The sequence below is a fragment of the Equus quagga genome, chromosome 1 (genome assembly GCF_021613505.1).
Source record: "Equus quagga isolate Etosha38 chromosome 1, UCLA_HA_Equagga_1.0, whole genome shotgun sequence".
In the NCBI taxonomy this organism is placed as follows: Eukaryota; Metazoa; Chordata; class Mammalia; order Perissodactyla; family Equidae; genus Equus; species Equus quagga.
This window is the reverse complement of record NC_060267.1, coordinates 58,992,836-59,010,668: the sequence shown is the minus strand read 5'-3', so window position 1 is coordinate 59,010,668 and position 17,833 is coordinate 58,992,836. Positions and strand designations below refer to the sequence as shown.

Sequence of the window (17,833 nt, the reverse complement as noted above, 5' to 3'; positions counted from 1 at the left end):
GAGGCTGAGGCAAAGGCTACAGCCCCCAGCTTGACCCAGTGTAGGCAGGAGGCAGCCACTGCTCCAGGACAGAACTACATAATGTGTACGTACAGTCTGTGGCTGTCTCAAATTTGACACAGATCTTCAAGGTTTCTTTCAACCTCAAAACTAACTGATCCTACAGAGAACAGACTGGCAGTTGCCAGAGGCAGGGGCTGGGATGTGTGTGAAGTGGGTGAACAGGGTCAAAAGGTACAAACTTCTGGTTACAAAATAAGTAAGTCATGGGGATCTAATGTACAGCATGGTGACACAGTTAATAATTCTGTACTGCATAATTCAAAGTTGCTAAGAGAATAAATCTTAAAAGTTCTCATCACAAGGAAAAAAAATTTTCTAACTATGTATGGTGACAGATATTAACAAGATTTATTGTGGTGATCATTTTGCAATATATACAAATATCAAATCATTATGTTGTACACCTGAAACTAACATAATGTTGTATATGTCAATTTAAAAAAACTAACTTATCCTAAACCTTAAAAAGTTTAGAAGTCTAAAGGTTATCCATTTCCCCTGCCACTCTACCCAAATAACAGATCCAGACTCTGCTTTGTCCTTGCCCCAGACTGGTCCCCCTCCTTCCAGATTCACTTTCCACAGGCTGAGAAGATAGACTAAGATATATAAACAGACAGGACAGGCAGCTAACTAAGTGAGCACAGATAGGTACAAATGAGAAGGTCTGATACAGGTAGGAAGTGATATCTTTGTAGACCAAAGTGGGAAATGAATAAAAGAATAAGCTGAATGAATAAGATGAATAGTAATTTGTCTGTGACTTTGCTCTACAGGAGAAGTGAGGGAAGAAGTATCTTTCGGCTTTGTCATACCAATCCAGAACAGCTTTCCAGGAAAGCCAGGCCAGGCACTCCCCAGTGTGAGAAGATAATCTGACTATCTATGTATTTAAGGGTCTATGGTTCTTTAAGACTGGAAAGATAAATTTCACAAGACCATGCTCCAGGGAGTTGGCCACTTGAGAACACTCAGCATGGGAGGAGTTGATCTCCCGGCTGGGAAAGTCTTAAACACACACTTGCTCTAAAGCTGGAAGGAAGAACCTACATCTATGCGGCCATTTCCCTCATTCTTCCGGCTAAAGCTCTGAGCTTTGCCCACCCCAGGCCTCCTGAGACCCATGATCCACTCTGCCTAGAATCCCTCCAGCTTCTCACCGTACCCGTCACCCAGAACTTATAGTTGTCTGGGGGAGGACAGGGGCAGCGAACAAGGTGCTTTGGCTAGGAGCCTGCAGCCCACTGCCTTGGGCACACCCTTACCCTCCAGTGCATATTTCATGTCTTGGGCAAAGAGTTGCCACATCACTTCTGCGCTGACTTTTCCCACATTCAACTCCTGAGGAAACCTGGATGACAGAAGAAGCCACAGTCAGAGAACAAGACAAGAGCCATTTGACTTGACTGATTCCAAGGCTAATGTGCCTAGTTCTTGGAGGTCAGATTGAAGAGAGAAGCCTTGGAAACAAGGGTGGGCTCAATCTGGAGAAAAGGGGCCCAGGGGCCAGTGATAGGACAAGCAGGGACAGAGATCGGCTCAGGAAGGTGGGCCCAGGGGAGAGGATGACCAAAAGGCAGGGAATTGAGGCCCAGGGAGAAGGGCTGAGGCTAGAAGGCAGGCCTAAGCTAAATAAACTGGAGGAGAAGGGCAAGGAGGTGGGCTATAAGAGAGACCACTTTATTCACAGCAGACAGACACATACACACATGGTTTCTGGATCCCCTGGGATTCCTACAGCAGCCATTCCCAGAGGCCTCTCACTCCAGGGAGGCTGGCTCAGCCTGGGCATGGCCGCCCATTATGTTTCCACACCTGTCTTCAGAGAGAGTTACTCAGACACATACAAGGGACAGAGAGACAGACGGACGGACAGGAGGAAGAAGTGGCACTGCAAACACACAGAGATAGGAAAGAAAGAGGCTGTTAGACTGATGGACAAACCAACCACCAACCAGACAGGACCAAGTTGGGTGACACTCACTGGTTCAGAACGAGTGTGTAGGAATTCTTATCTTCCTCTATGATTGACACAACAAGTGTGATGAGTTTGGGCCAAAAATCCAGGTTCCGAATGCTGGGCCCTTGTTCCTCTGGAGGCAGCTCTTGCTTCTTATTCCAGGAGACAGGGACAGACAGTGAGAGTTAGAGTAGAATGTGGAAAGTGTCTCCAGTCTTACTCCTTATCTTCCTCTCCCCATAGCCCATCCTCTAGATTCAGCTACCCTTCTTCTCCCAATGCCTTTCTTCCACTAGCTGCCCCTGTGCTGTTGAGGGGCGACTACTGCCAGGTCCTTGGACACAAACCTTGAGAACTTCTTTCCTCAGCTCCAAGGCACTGGTGTGATAAGCCTGTCTAGGAGACATAAAGATACCCATCCTCCTCCTCTCAGTAGCTGTGGGTATGGTAACTCCTTGGCTGATGTAAGCAGCCTCTCCTGTCTCACGAAGTAGGTCTAGTTCCATGTGACCCCCACTGGCAGCCCTCCTCTCACACCCATTCTCCCCTGTACCACACACATACATACACACGTCAGCTCTGAGAAGCTCCTTCAAGTTCTGCAGGAGGTACTAAATAGACCTCGCATGCAGGCTGGCCTAACCTTCAGTGGATTAGGACTTCCTTAAGCCCCTTTATGGCTTAGGGGGAGGATCTGCATCTAGCATATTATTTGCCTACCTGGATGAGAAAAGGCCTTGGGGAGCCAAGAATACTCAGTACAGAAAGGATAATCTCTTCAATAAATGGTGTTGAGAAAACTGGATATCCACATGCAAAAGAATGAAACTGGACTCCTATCTTACACCACTCACAAAAATTAACTCGAAATGGATTAAGAACTTAAACCTCAGACCTGACACCATAAAACTCCTAGAAGAAAACACAGGAAAAAAGCTCCTTGACATTGTCTTGGCAATGATTTTTTGGGTATGACACCAAAAGTACAAACAACAAAAGTAAAAATGAACACGTGGGACTACGTCAAACTACAAAGTGTCTGCATAGCAAAAGAAACAATCAACAAAATGAAAAGGCAACCTACAAAATGGGAGAAAATATTTGCAAACAATATACCTGAAAGGGGGTTAATATCCAAAATATATAAGGAACTCATACAACTCAATAGCTAAAAATCTGATTAAAAAATGGGCAGAGGTCTTGAATAGACATATCTCCAAAGATGACATACAAATGGCCAAGTACATGAAGAGGTGCTCATTATCACTAATCATCAAAGAAATGCAAATCAAACCACAATGAGATGTCACCTCACACGTGTTAGAATGGATATCATCAAAATGATAAGAGAGGGGCCAGCCTGGTGGTGCAGCGGTTAAGGCACGTTCCACTTCACCGGCCTGGGACTCGCCAGTTCGGATCCAGGGTGCGGATATGGCACCGCTTGGCACGCCATGCTGTGGTAAGCGTCCCACATATAAAGCACAGGAAGATGGGCACGGATGTTAGCTCAGGGCCAGCCTTCCTCAGCAAAAAGAGGAGGATTGGCAGCAGTTAGCTCAGGGCTAATCCTCCTCAAAAAAAAAAAAAAAAGAGAAAAGAGATAATATATGCTGGCCAGGATGTGGAGAAAAGTGAACACTTGTGCACTGTTGGTGGGAATGTACATTGGTACAGCCATATGGAAAACAGTATGGAGGCTCCTCAAAAAATTAAAAACAGAAATGCCATATGGTCCAGCAATCCCACTTCTAGGTATATACCTGAAGGAAACAAAATCATTATCTTGATGAGATATCTGCAGCCCCATGTTTACTGAAGCATTGTTCACAATAGCCGAGACATGGAAACAACCCAAGTGTCCACTGATAGATGAATAGATAAGAAAATGTAGTATATAAATATAATGGATTATTATTCAGCCATAAAAAAGAAGGAAAGATGGACCCAGAGGGCATTATGCTAAGTGAAATAAGTCAGACAGAGAGAGACAAATACTATGATCTTACTTATATGTGGAATCCAAAAACATTGAACTCATAGAAACAAAGATCAGAATGGTGGTTGTCAGGGACTGTGGGTGGGGGAAATGGGGAGATGTTGGTCAAAGGGTATAAACATTCAGTTATAAGATGAATAAGTTCTGGGGATCTAAGGTAAGGATGGTGACTACAGTTAACAATACTGTATTGTATACTTGAAAGTTGCTATGAGAATGGGGTTTTAATGTTCTCACCACCAACAACAAAATGGTAATTATGTGAGGTGAAGGATGTATCAACTAACCAAACGGTGGTAAACATCTACATTTCGCAATATATACATGTATCAAATCATCACATTACACACCTTAAACTTACACAATGCTACATGCCAATAGTATCTCAATTAAGCTGGAAAAAAAAACTGGAAAGACTTTGGTTGGGAAGAAGTAAAGGAATACAGTGGTGCACCTCAGGAGAGGAGCAACAACTGTACGGTCAGCCTCCAGACAGGAAAAGTAGAAATCACCAGAGAGAGGCTGGAACGAATATTTATCTCCCAATGGGACAAAAGCAAAGTTGGAACTGCCCAGAAGGACAGGGGTAGGGCTTTGACGTGGGATGCCATATGTAATGACAAAGTGTCCACAGTCCTTAATAAGCCTGCATTACCAGGAAGTTATTAGAAATCAGGACAGAATCCACAGAATGTGGATTCTGCCTCCTTCATATCATTCAAATACACCTCTTCTTTTAACTTTTCTGCCACTATTCTGGCTCAGGCTCTTATCATGCAAGGATCTCCTAAATGGTCTTTGATCTTCAGTCTAATCCCTCTTCCATGCAGTTGTCAGTGACCTTTCTGCAAGGAAAATCTCATGTGTTACTCCTCTGCCCTTCAGTGGCCTTCAATAAAGTTCTAAATCTACAAGTCAACACAAAGGTCCTTCAGAATATGACTCTCTCTCAACCTCATACCTTACCACTTCTCTTTTTTGCAGCTATCACCAAACCACTACCTCTGCTTATTTAGTGCTTATTATGTGCCAGGCACTCTGATAAGAACTTTCCATGCATTATCTCATTTAATCCTCATGACAACTCCATTGGGTAGAAATTATCATCACCTTACTTTACCGATGAGGAGGCTGAAGGACAGTGAGGCTACATTACTTGCCCAAGGTCATGTAGCCATAAACAGCAAAACCAAGAATTAATCCCAGATATCTAAACTCCAAAGCCTGACACTGTAACTACCCTACATTGCTCATACTTCTTCAAATTAACATTTTCATTCACCATTCTGTGCCTCCAAAGATTCTATTTCCTCTTATGGCATCCCCCCTCCGCTTTTTTTTGGTGAGAAAGAGTGGCCCTGAGCTAAAATGTTGCCAATTTTCTTCTTTTTGCTTGACGAAGATTGTTGTTGAGCTAGCATCTGTGCTAATCTTCCTCTATTTTATATGTGGGATGTCCGCCACAGCAGGGTGTGATGACGGTGCATAAGTCCGTGCCTGGGATCCGAACCTGCAAACCTTGGGCCACTAAAGCAGAGCGCACAAACTCAACCAGTATGCCACCGGGCTGGCCCCTCCAGTCCCTTTCTTTCTCTAATTCCTACTCATTCCTCAAAATTCAGGTTGAGATTTACCTTTTCTGAATTTTCCCTGACACCCTTGGTCTGGTTGGATACCTCTCTTAGGGGCTCCCAAAGCACCTTCTGTGAACCTCTGGTATAGACATACAGACAACTACAACTACAATAAAATATAGTAACAATACAAGTTTAAAAACAATAAATGTAGTAATTTGCCTCCACCTCCACCAAACAATGAGATCCCAAAAGGCAGAAATGTGTCTTTTTTTAGGAAGATTAGCCCTGAGCTAACATCTGCTGCCAATCCTCCTCTTTTTGCTGAGGAAGACTGGCCCTGAGCTAACATCCATGCCCATCTGCCTCTACTTTATATGTGGGACACCCGCCACAGCATGGTTTGATGAGCGGTGCCATGTTCGCACCCAGGATCCAAACCAGTGAACCCCGGATGGCCGAAGCAGAACATGCGCACTTAACCGCTGTGCCACAGAGCTGGCCCCAGAGATGTGTCTTAATCAAGTTTACATCCCTAGTGCTCAGTTTGTTAAAGGAATGCATGACTGAACAAACCAATGACTGAAGGTCAGTGGAGGGAAATAAAAAAACATACCAAAGGTTTACTTCAGTGTAAATAATGAATGAGAAAATGAGAGTGAAAGTGAAAAACAGTTAGCAAAATTCAAAGGCTAAAGAAAGTCCCAGAATGGTTTGTAAGCTCCCTTTCAAAGTCTAGGTTCATCTCATGCTAGGGAATAGGGACCAAATACACAGACAGATCCCTGCAAAGCTGAAAGATCAAAGCTGAGAACAGCATCATCTCCCAACCAGAGAAAAGCCACAGATGGACGACAGAGGCACCCAGAGCGTGGCAAGCTAAACAAAGGCCCCAGGAAACCTTCCCATGGACTTCAGAACTAATGGGAGGTTTTACAAACCTTAAAAGGAGGAAGCCCTAAAGATAAGGATGGCACAAAAAGTATATTTGGGAATGAGAGTGGGCAGTGTGAACACGAGTTTAGTTTTTACTAAAGTGCTCCTAGGAACCTTTACGAATTGGTTGTATTCACCAAAGGGTAAATGTCCAAGAGATGGAAGTTGTCCTCCCATCATGTGCTGCCCCAAGTCCTACTGCCTTTCAAGGTCTATCTCAAACGTGCCTTGTTCTATGTGGCTTTTCCCAACATCTGGATCAAGAGTGACTTCCTCCTTAGAAGCCCTTCAAATTTTATCCCTCCTTCAAGGCCCTCCAATGGACTGCTTTGACTCGAGTTATATATATGCTCATGAGATTCTGAAGGAGCACCATGCTGTCCTCAGACCTGGCCCAGAACGAACATTCAATACATTATTTGTTAGACTGAAAAGAATCTATTTGGCAAGTGTGTGGTCTGCAAGACATTGCTAAGACAGGAACTGAGTAATCAGACCCAGAAGGAAGTCCTGGCTTTAAAATGAGGGAAAAAAAATTACTGAAAGAATCTAGACAAATGTACAAAGTCATGAGGCACTGAGTTAGGATGCCAGCCTAAAACAGGTGAAGTGGTTCAGCCTCACAGAAGGAAAGGGTCAGACTTGATAGTCAGCTGATGAATATATCTCAGAAGACCATGCAGTACAGAGAGATGCGGTCAGAAGGAAAATTTAAACATCCATGAGCCAGTAGCTCAGAGAAACAGCTACAGATCTGAGCCTGGAACACAGGTCGGTCCACATGAGTCAGAATAAAATTAAACCTGGGGGAGAAAAAAAGACTCCGGGATGGACTGAGAATTCACCTACTCATCCCCTGAAACTGTGCTCAAGTTTTTTTCACTTTCTTTAGCATCAAATGAAAACTTATTGTTGCCACTTCTGTTTGACTCAGTTATCCAATGACTCTTCTTATTTTTGATTTCTTATGTTTGACTCTTCTTATCCAATGGTCCTTGTCCATAAACAAATGTCTCACGTGGTCAAATGGTCCACACTCTACAACTCACTCATCCTCAAGAACATGAAGAACTTTGTCGTGAGCTCCCTTCCACTATGAACACAGCAACGGAAAGCTGAATTTCAAGAGCCACTGACTGCTGGTCCCACCTGATCCTGAAACTCTTACCAGTTGGTACTGGCGGTTGTACAAGTCATGGCAGTTGTTGAAGATATACTCATATGTGGAGTTCAAACAGGCCTTCACACAATCCTTTACCACCTGGCTAGCTCTTGGAGGGCTCTGCAGTTCTTGCACCTGAAAATTAACAAAAGAAATATGGACCCAAGGTCCCACTTCCCTAGGTCAGATTTCCTCCCAGAACTCTCCCCAAACTACTCTAAATTCCTTCAAGTGTCTATGGGTCCCTGGACCTTGCTCTGGGATGAAACTGCCAGGATAGCTGATGGGCAGAACTGCCCAGCCCATCCTTGTTAATTCCAGGTCTTCTCAGAAGTAACCCAGGAAATAAGTGTATGGAAATACAGGCTTAGAGGTGATGAATCCTGTAGCCTCAGACTCTGCCCAGTGCTTCTTATTCTCCATGTCCTTGTGGCCAGGTCCCCAGCCCAGCACCAACCAGCCCAGTTTGTCTCTTACCTTCATTCTGAAGAAAGTAATACTGGTCAGCAAATCCACTGTGGACTTTAAGTCCTGAAGCCGCTCAGGGCTCCCAGCAGGGAAATTATTCTGTTGCAAATCAAGCAAACGTAAGAAAGGAACAGAGAAATATGAAATCCCTGTCAAAAGCAATGAAATCAGGGCCAGCTCAGTGGCGCAGCACTCAAATTCACACGTTTGGGTTCTCAGCGGCCCAGGGTTCGCCGGTGCGGATCCTGGGTGTGGACATGGCACCGCTTGGCACGCCATGCTGTGGCAGGCGTCCCACATATAAAAAAAGTAGAGGAAGATGGGCATGGATGTTAGCTCAGGGCCAGTCTTCCTCAGCAAAAAGAGGAGGATTGGCAGCAGTTAGCTCAGGGCTAAACTTCCTCAATAAAAAAGAAAGAAATGAAATCAAAAGCTTCCCCAACTGCTACCCACTGGAATTTTCCCTACTTGAGCTGGACAGAAAAGCTGTAATGCTGCAGGTCTCCTTCTCTTTCTCACTGACAGACAGGCCCTTGCCAAAAGCAAGGGTTAATACTCCCCAGGAAACACTTCCTACCCCCAACCCTATTTCCGATGCAGTGTGTGAGCATTTGCACAAATGAACACCCACACACATTTTTCTCAGGTGAAGATTATTACACCTAAACAGTGAGTTCTTCAGAAGTTGCGATCTAACTGTATATCCTGGAATATACGTGGAGCCACACTACAGACTAGATTGAGATCCAGGAAGTGTACAGTGGACTCCAGCTAGACTACCATTCTGGAGCCAGCACAGGGCAGAGCTCTGAGCGAACTGCTTTTGGAATGAGCTCCTTAGGACCTTCGTGCCATGCCTCACTTCATTCCCTTCAGCATCAGTTTTAGGAGGAAGCTGCCAAGGAGAGCTGAAGGCAGATGTTGAGCCATTCTCCATTTGAAGGGTCACTTAAGCCAAATATAAGATATACAGTCAACTCTCCATCATTTGTGCAAATGGAGGGCACTGAAAGTGCACATAATGAAAACTTCACTTCTTTTTGACTTTGAGGTTATTTTTATACTTACTTTTTAATGTGGGTATATTGCTTGTTCTGGAAATTCACAACACTTTGACGCAAGTAATGAAGCCATTCTAAGAAGCTCTAACTTAGGGAAGAATTCAGAAACTGCCCATTTCCCTGTCCTGCCCCATCCCAGGTACTCAACCTCCTACTACATCTATTCCTCCCTCTGTTCTAGGAATGGATATGACCTCTGCTATAAATCACTGCCCAAGCCAAGCTACTCTCTCTCTGCTTAGCTAGATCTCACCTCTCCCCTGAAAATGAGGAGCATATGGAAAACTGCAAGAAGGAAATGTAATTATCTAATTTTTAAAGGGGCATTTCTGGAAGAGATGAGCCTCAGGAGGTGCACTAATGAGAATGTTGTCAGAGAGTTTGGAAGAGTGATGTGAGTGGCATTGGAAAGCCAGCTGTCTATAAAAAAGCAGCTACTCCTGCTGCTATTTACTCACTGCACGGTCTTTGGAATTTGGAGAACCACAGGGGTCAGTGGCATTGGCCATGCACTTGGGTGTGATGACACAGACCAATTTTCCTTGCCTTCGATCTTTATAGCCAAGATTGGCCTACAGTCTCTCTAGATTGAGTTTGATATTATCTGTTATCCCACCCCACAGTCATGTCTTTACTTACCCTGTATGTAGAGAGGTCAATCCTCAGTGAGTTGTGCAGCTGGTCCAGCAATTTTACAAATCTCTCTTTCTGAGGGTGGGAAATAACAGGGAAGAGAGAAATAATCTGTTTCTGAATTCCCTAGACTGAAGCAAAAACAGAACCATCTCTGAGTGAGGAGGAGACACTGGGTTGGGGACACATCCTATCACATCCCTGCCCATGAAGAGAACAACCAACAGTACAAAGGAGCAACAGGATAGGTGATCCCTGTTCCACCTCTTAACATCTCCGTCTCAAACTGGGGAATCTTCTAATACTGGCAGGGGAAAGGAAGTCCCTCCGAGGGTAAACAGCTCCTTCTATACAAGAGTCAACAGGAGACGACCAGTGTATCTCCATCCCTTTAGGACTCTAACTCATCTTAGTCAAATAAAAGGAAACTCCAGCCACATTCTCCAACTTGTTCCTGAGTCTCTGGTCTCCTGACTTATCCTAGGATAGCTCATAACAGTTAAATAGCCACAGCTTATCAGTAACGATGGAAGGGAGAAATAATGATGCATTTGAAAGGTGATAAGCCAGACCTCATAGAGTTTCTCTTTAAACCACATTCCACATCATTTCTCTTAGTTACTTTTTTAATGTTAACATAAATAACATATACTATTTCAGTAGTTAATTATTTTTTTAAAGATTGGCAACTGAGCTAACATCTGTTGCCAATCTTCTTATTTTCTTCGTCTCCTCCCCAAAGCCCCCCAGTATATAATTGTATATTCTAGTTATAGGTCCTTCTGGTTCTGCTATGTGGAACACTGCCCCAGCATGGCCTGATGAGTGGTGCTAGGTCCGCAACCAGGATCCAAACCAACGAAACCCTGGGCCACCAGGGTGAAGCACACGAATTTAACCACTCAACCACGGGGCCAGCCCCTCAGTAGTTGATTTTTATACAAAAGGTCTAATTATATGTGAAATCACATGCCTGTAGGCTGTTGGTGTAGCACTCTTAGGATTCATATATTGATTATATTATATATCATTAGATATTAAGTCAATATATAATGGGATGAGATGGAATGGAACAGATATTTGACAAATTAATCAATGGTATTAATTCATCTACAGAAAGACTCTATTGACAATAAGAAAAAGTGCTTAGTACCAAAAAAAAGGGCTCAGAGACTCAGTGGATTTGGGGGTATCACTAATTTTTTCCCTAAAGAGGTGATCTTTGTGGTGGGTCAAAGATATTTCATCTAGTTTATATTGAACTTATGTCAGGTGACATTCTGAGTAAAGATTCAACTTCTTGAGCACCTTAACACCAAGAAACGGCAAACCCTGGAAAGGGAAAATAGTCCAGACAACTAGAAAAGGGACAGGCTCAGGTATACACTGGTATCCTCACTTATACGTCAGTCTCACAGGAACTTAAGTGGCATGAATCTGTCAGAGAGAGACTGAATAATATTAAGAAAGGTCTATTTGTGGACCTGAAGGACTAAGGAACATGGTGACTCAAGCAAGTTCTTGACCCAGAGAGGTTTTCTCTGAGCCAGGTGGTGCTGCCCCCCTCCCCTAAACCATAGTGGTGCTATTCTGCCTTCTCTCATTTATCCATGTCTGAGGACAGTCTATTAGTGAGTCTACCTATCCACAATGAAATAAGGATAGCCTATTAGCATAGTCTACATACCCATAAGAAAAGAAGTTCATCTAAGTGGCAGCTATGTGAATTCTAGGCATATCAATCACCTCTACAGTACTGACCGTGAAAAAAACAAACTTTATTAATTGATAACAAACAGGTGGATATGTTTTTACATCATACTCACCCCAAAGTTGGAGGCTGCAAAGCGATCAGATGCAGAGACATTGGTGGAGGCAGTTGTGTGGGCATAGTAGGCATTGATGTTGGCCAGTAAGGTGCTCATCACTGCTGGCACACCAGGACACATGTACTTGGATGACAAACATGCAAAGTGCCTGAAAAACAGCACCCCCAGCCTCAAAGACTCTTCAGGGCTTGCAGCAAAAGCCAAGTAACCAAAGATCTCACTGATGTGTATGAAGCTTCCAATCACGTTGGGATACCAGGATCATCATAATCTATTTATCAAATATACATTCAAAGAACGCCTACCATGTGCCAGACTCTGTGCTAAGTGCTAGAATCCAAAGATGTGATAGCCTGGTAGAGAAAGCAAGAGTTAGAAAGTCAGTCAATAATCCAAGGCATGCCAGGCAAAAACACTGTGGAAACATGCAGGAAGATCACCTAAATCAGAATGGTTAGGGGCTGGAAAGGATTAGAAAATGGCTTCCCAAAGAAGAGATGGTTGAACCAAATCTTAAAGGATTAGTAAGAATTAATCAAATGGAGAAGTGTGCACCGCAAAGGGAAATTGCATTGCAAAGACAAATATATTCATGAAAGAGTGATTCATTTGGGAAACTTCAGTTACAGCAACTGTTCATGTTTTGATAGAGGAATATCAAGAAATGAGAGAGAAGTATGCAGAGAATAGATAATAAAGGAGTTTATCCTAAATGCTACATTAAATTTTTAAACAAAGGTACAGAGTGATCAGATTAGTCTTTCAGAAAGGTCCCTTTGACGATAAATTGGAAAAGAAGACCTGAAGACAGATAAGAGTAAGACAGAAAGACCAGTTGAAGAGTCACTGCAATCATTCAGAAAAGCAGCAATGAAGCACTAAATGGAACCGAGAAATGATTCAGAACACAGACTCTGTTTGAATCTCAGCTCCACCATTCATTCAGTGACCTGGGGTACATTACTTAAACTTCTTTATGCCTCAGTTTTCTTATGTGTAAAATGGGACAAATAATGATACCCCCCCTCATAGGTCTGATATGAACACTAAATGAGTTAACATTCATAAAGTGCTTGGATCAGTGCATGGCACATAAGGGAATGCTACAGAGGAGTTGTTGCTGTTGTTGTTGTTATCATTATCATTACTATTGACCTATAGCAATAGAGAGAGATTAAAAACATTTTTAGGAGATAGAATCTAGAGGTTTTAGAGATGGGATGTTGGGAGTTAAAGGGGTAATAATAAATAAGAAAGAAAAGTTTAGGCTGACTCAAATTTGTTTGGACAACTGCATAGAAAATCATCCCATTTATCAAAATAGAAGATAAGCAAATTTTGTGGAGATGATGTTGAGCTGGAATTTAGCCATGCTGAATTTGCAATGTCTGTGAGAATACCAGGAAGTAGTTGAAAATGGATCTAAAATTCAGGGAGAGATCTGATCTGGAGGAAGATTTGGGTGTCTTAGCCCAGAAGTAGTGGTTGATGTCATAGGTTTGGAGGAGATCATCCAGGGAGAGTGAACAGAGTAAGAATGGCGGAGGGGCCATTCTCAAACCTCATTCCTCACCATATTTCTTCTCTCCATCTATAATGAACTTCCTGTAATTCTTTGAATATTCTGTGCTCTGTTGTATCTTGGAACCCCAGCATATGGCCTATCAGACATGCCTTTACTTTTATGGATTTCAAGACTCAGTTCAAGTGTCAACTCTTCAATGGCCTCCCTCACATGCCTCTCCTAGAATTTAGATGCTCTCATAATACCCTGTGATTACTCCTACCACAGTACTTATCATAGTATATTGTAATTGTTTGTTTACTGGTCTGTCTCTCCTGCTAGACTGAGTTCCTCAAGCACAGAGGCCCCATCTTCTTCATCTTTGTGTTCTCAGCACCCAGCACAATGTGTGACACATAGAAGGGACTCAGTAAGAGTTTGTAAAATAAACGAAGCACAGCCAGGGCAACAGCTACCCTCTGCTTACCTAAGGCTGCTGCCTGTGCACAGCTCTAGTAGCAGCATTATCAACAGAGAAACTATACCTCTTCTCATAGTAAGTGAGAATTTCTGTTACAGGAGTCTTGGTCAACTCCAGACATAGCTGTTTTCCCTACAGTTTAGTGCCCTCTGACATCCAGGCCAACCTATGAATGCCTGCCTGTCACACACATATACACGAGCACACACACCCTATCTCCTCAAGCCTGTGATGTTTGGGCAGGTTGGTCCTAGCATAATCTCATGTGCCCTTTAACCTTCCTATCTCCAAACTTTGGGGTAGACAGACAAATACCTTCTCCCTGAGTTACTGCTCTTAATACATATACCTGCTTTGCCTTGGGGCACAGACCCACTTCACCCAGCTCAGAGAGGAAAGCAATAAATCACTGCATACTATCCCACTGAGGACCTGTCCATCCTGCCAGTGTGCCTTTATTAGCCACTCCAAGGGTTAGTAGCCACTTCCCAAAGCCCCAGGGGAGCCTCACGTCATGGCTTGATATATGGATTCGATGCCATAGCGCATGGCAAATTCATCCACAATTTCTTGGGCAGTTTCATCAAAGTACACCTTCCACGCATCATCTCCTCGAGCCTCAGGGATCCAAACTCCTCCACTGCCCTGAATGTCTGTTAAGTAATGGAAAAGGTTCTGCAGGAGACAGAGCAATGGAAAGAGTTAAATATACATTAAAAACAAAAGCAAAACCTGGTGGTAAAGTCCAGGAGAATATGAATAGGGTTCCACAGGAATTCTGTCCTTTAAGTCATTGTTCAGTTCCTCCTGTGGCCCGACTAGGCTGTTCTCACATTAGTAAAAGAGAACTGAGATTGTTACTTGGTCTGTCCAGGGCAGCACAGTGAGCCAAGTTTTATAAAACAAAAAACAGGCCCCAGATCTTCAACATTCAACAATCCTACTCATTATCAAAGGCCCCTCCCAGCACTGCTTTCTGGGACCCCATATACCAAGGGCCGGCTCACCTCATGGAGACACGTATACTGCACATGATACGGAGCTACTTTCTCTTCCCCCTTGATCTCCACGCTGATTTGGAGTCGGATAGCCCCTGAGACGGCTGATTTGTCTGTCCTCTTCTCTAGGAAGGAAAGAAGACTGGAGATTGACACCAATGCAACAACAGACAGTGTAGACAGCGCCCATCCTGGCTTAACAAAGAAAAGGAGGCACTGACCCAAGGGTTCAACTAACAGGGTAAACTTACTCCAGTGACCACACAGTCCACAAATACCCCAAATATTCCCAATACGAATTCTCCTATTCCATTAGGAGAGTAGGGGGCTAATAGGTATGGGTACAAAGATTAAAGGGCCTTCTGAAATCTAGAGAATGTCCAGCCAGAGTGAGTTCCAGCCACCCGCACTTCTCTGTCCCCCACCTCTAGCCAAGGTCGGTTCCCTGCAGGTAAGGCAGGCCCTGTATAGAGGTGTGCTCTAGAGATTGAGTGGTGGTTTTGGTAGACAGGATTTTCCCCCATTCACACTCTCCCTCTCCAGCAACTTTCTCTGGTCCTGTTTCCTTACCCAAGTTGTACCAGACATCCATTTCGCCACTTAGTGTCCGAACCTCGATGATAGTTTGGCCGAGGAAATCATCAGACTCTCGCTTTAGCCGCTGCTTTACTCTTGATTTGATGTCATCATCCTCATCCCACACACGTACCTTAATGCGGTCAGAAGAGTTGTGGCACTCACTACAAAAGAATTAGGCAAGCTCTGTTAGCGAAGGAACCAGCAGCCCCACTCCTATTATTTCCAATTCCATCCCAAAGCTCCATCAACTGCACTTGAGCCTCTGCAGAGGAAGAGGAGGAGTCAGAGAACAGTGGAAAGGGAGTTCCAAGTGAGTCAAGCTATCCCACCAAATGGCTCTTCATTCCTCAGCCTGGGCAGCTGTACATACATATCCAGTTCTTAGTGCCTTGGGACAAAAAAAGGGGAGGGGAAAAGAGCAATTAGGGAAAATTCTGATTTCCTGTGCAGCTAGCTCTATCAGCAACACCAAGAGGAAAACAGCTGGACAGATATCACAGAGCCCTAGGAAGCAACTGCTAGCTCCCTCCCCAGAGTCGGTAAAAGTGCTAATGTTCATGGCATATCCATCTGGTCGTATCTGCTTAGCTTTCTATTCAGCTCCCTCATCTACCCAAGTACACGCTGGGAACTTCTGTCATTCTTTACTTCCATGTCAAGTGTCATTTCCTCTATGGTGTTTGCTTTAGAGGAGGGAGTTTTCCCAGGTCCCCTCCTCATGCTCTCCTTCCGCAGCAGTTGCTTTCTGGTCTTGTTGCCTCACCCAAACGTTGTACTCAACAGAATTTACTGCTCCTTTCCCTGTGTTTCATAATATCTTTGCACATTCCATTAAAATATTATAGTATAACTACTCGTCTATAAGATAATAGATCAACAATGAGTTTCTTGAGGCTAAGGATTGGCTTACACATTTTTAGATACACAATATCATGTACAGTGTCTTACACAAAACAGGGGCTTAATGAATGGTTTATTAAATGGATAAAAGTGGGCAAAATTAACTACAGAGCCAATTCATTTAGAATGAATCATAAAAAGGATTCAAGCAGGAACCACTCAGATTGTCAAAAAAACAGGTGCTCCCCCTAATAACTGTTGCTTCAGGACTGGAAACTTATTTTACCAGCCCCACTCCCTTTCCACATGAGTTCTCCAAGGAGCCAAGAGAAGGAGCCAGCCTACTTAGCTGATTCAGACTCAAAGTCCCAGTCCTAGGCCTTAAGGGTGACAAAGCATCTGGATTCTCCAGACATTAGTCCAAGTCCTAGGCTAGAGTTTGCCATTTTTCAACAACCATCCCTTACTATTTTATGAAATAGTCTGTAAGGACGTGAGATAATGGAAAAAGGAGTGGAGGTGGAAGCTGAGGAAGAAAGAAAAGCAGAGCCCTTTAAAGGAAATGGAAACTTCTCCAGACCCCAGATTTCTATCTTCGAGTCAGAATTACCCAGTTGTAGGACAAGGACATTCCTTCCCCACTCCCCAGAAGAGTCTAACCCTTCCTAGGCAGGATGGCAGGTACACAATAAGGTGGTCAGTCCCTAGTTCTGTCACTGAGCAGGAGTAAAATTTTTACAGCACTAGAAAAAGCAGTATGGAATGCCCAGGGGCCCCCTGAATAGCACTAGTTATAACAGGGACTAGGCAAAGTAACCCTGATCCAATAGTCCATGAGAAGAAACCCAGAGAAAGAATGGCTGCTGCTCAATTGAAGCATGTGAGAAATGGGTTTTCTCCAGTGCCTCTGGCCCATCCCTCTTAGAGTCTAAGCCCAGAATAACAGAATTTAATGCAGCTCCCAAAATACACACAGTCCCAGGTAAGACAAAGCTCTTTGCGACTTACAAATGGAACTTCTCCTCCCAAACAGGATTCAGGTTCCCAAAAATCGTCTTGGTACGCTTCTTGGTTTTGCCTACTTGCACAGTCACATAAGGGTCACTGGATCCTGTCTTGTCCTTGGCTTGTAGGCCCTGGGCACAAACCACTGCAACCCAAATACATAGAGGAGGAGGCTTCAGAGTACGCTCCAGAAGTCAGAAGTTCTCCATAGCATGACTCATATGTTCTCCATCTTAGAGCACCCTCTATCTGCTCCTTGCAGAGGAACTCTAATTTTCTTACTCTTCCACATTTATCCTTAGTCCTGGGCCACCGGCCTTTCCCTCAAGGTCTAGCCCAAGAATCACACCACCCCACCAGAGCCCTAATAGACCAGTTACCCCTACACTGGTCCTTACTGCCTCTGATACATGCGCACTTCAGCCACACCCACCCAGTTAGTAAACCACTGGTTAACTATTTCCTGATTTCCTACCATCCTCTCCTCTTTCCCCCACCCCCAGCTCCTGAATATCAGACTGTTACCCAAGTCTATAATATCAGAGTGTTACCAAATCCTTCTGTGATCATTCACATTGTTCGCAAGTGCTAGTCTTGCCTCTCCCAGTACCCCCTGGCACCACGGTCTAGGAGACAAGGAGTGATGAGGCCCTCCCTCTTCCCCTCAGTTCTGTCTTCTTTCTCCCCAGCCCCCTGCTCCCTCACACTCAGGATGCTTCCTCCCCAGGCTCCAGCCTAGGC

At 44.0% G+C, this 17,833-nt stretch overlaps 1 protein-coding gene across 15 annotated transcripts in view; it reads right to left on the bottom strand.

Moving 5' to 3' along the window:
* UNC13B (unc-13 homolog B) overlaps positions 1-17,833 on the bottom strand; it is a 186,961-nt gene that overhangs the window by 12,236 nt on the left and 156,892 nt on the right. For 9 of the 15 annotated variants that reach the window (XR_006890802.1, XR_006890805.1, XM_046677335.1 and 6 more), the window contains 10 exons: positions 17,096-17,237; positions 15,239-15,408; positions 14,678-14,793; positions 14,182-14,345; positions 11,683-11,833; positions 9,863-9,931; positions 8,172-8,261; positions 7,701-7,829; positions 2,048-2,175; positions 1,329-1,414 (listed from right to left, as the gene is read on the bottom strand). Coding sequence is in view for 12 of the 15 variants with exons in the window: in XM_046677335.1 (XP_046533291.1) it covers positions 1,329-1,414; positions 2,048-2,175; positions 7,701-7,829; positions 8,172-8,261; positions 9,863-9,931; positions 11,683-11,833; positions 14,182-14,345; positions 14,678-14,793; positions 15,239-15,408; positions 17,096-17,237 (1,245 nt within the window). In the remaining 3 variants the exon portion in view is untranslated. The remainder of the gene's footprint in view (positions 1-1,328; positions 1,415-2,047; positions 2,176-7,700; positions 7,830-8,171; positions 8,262-9,862; positions 9,932-11,682; positions 11,834-14,181; positions 14,346-14,677; positions 14,794-15,238; positions 15,409-17,095; positions 17,238-17,833) is intronic. The other 6 variants (XM_046677420.1, XM_046677379.1, XM_046677400.1 and 3 more) reach the window with 3 other exon arrangements.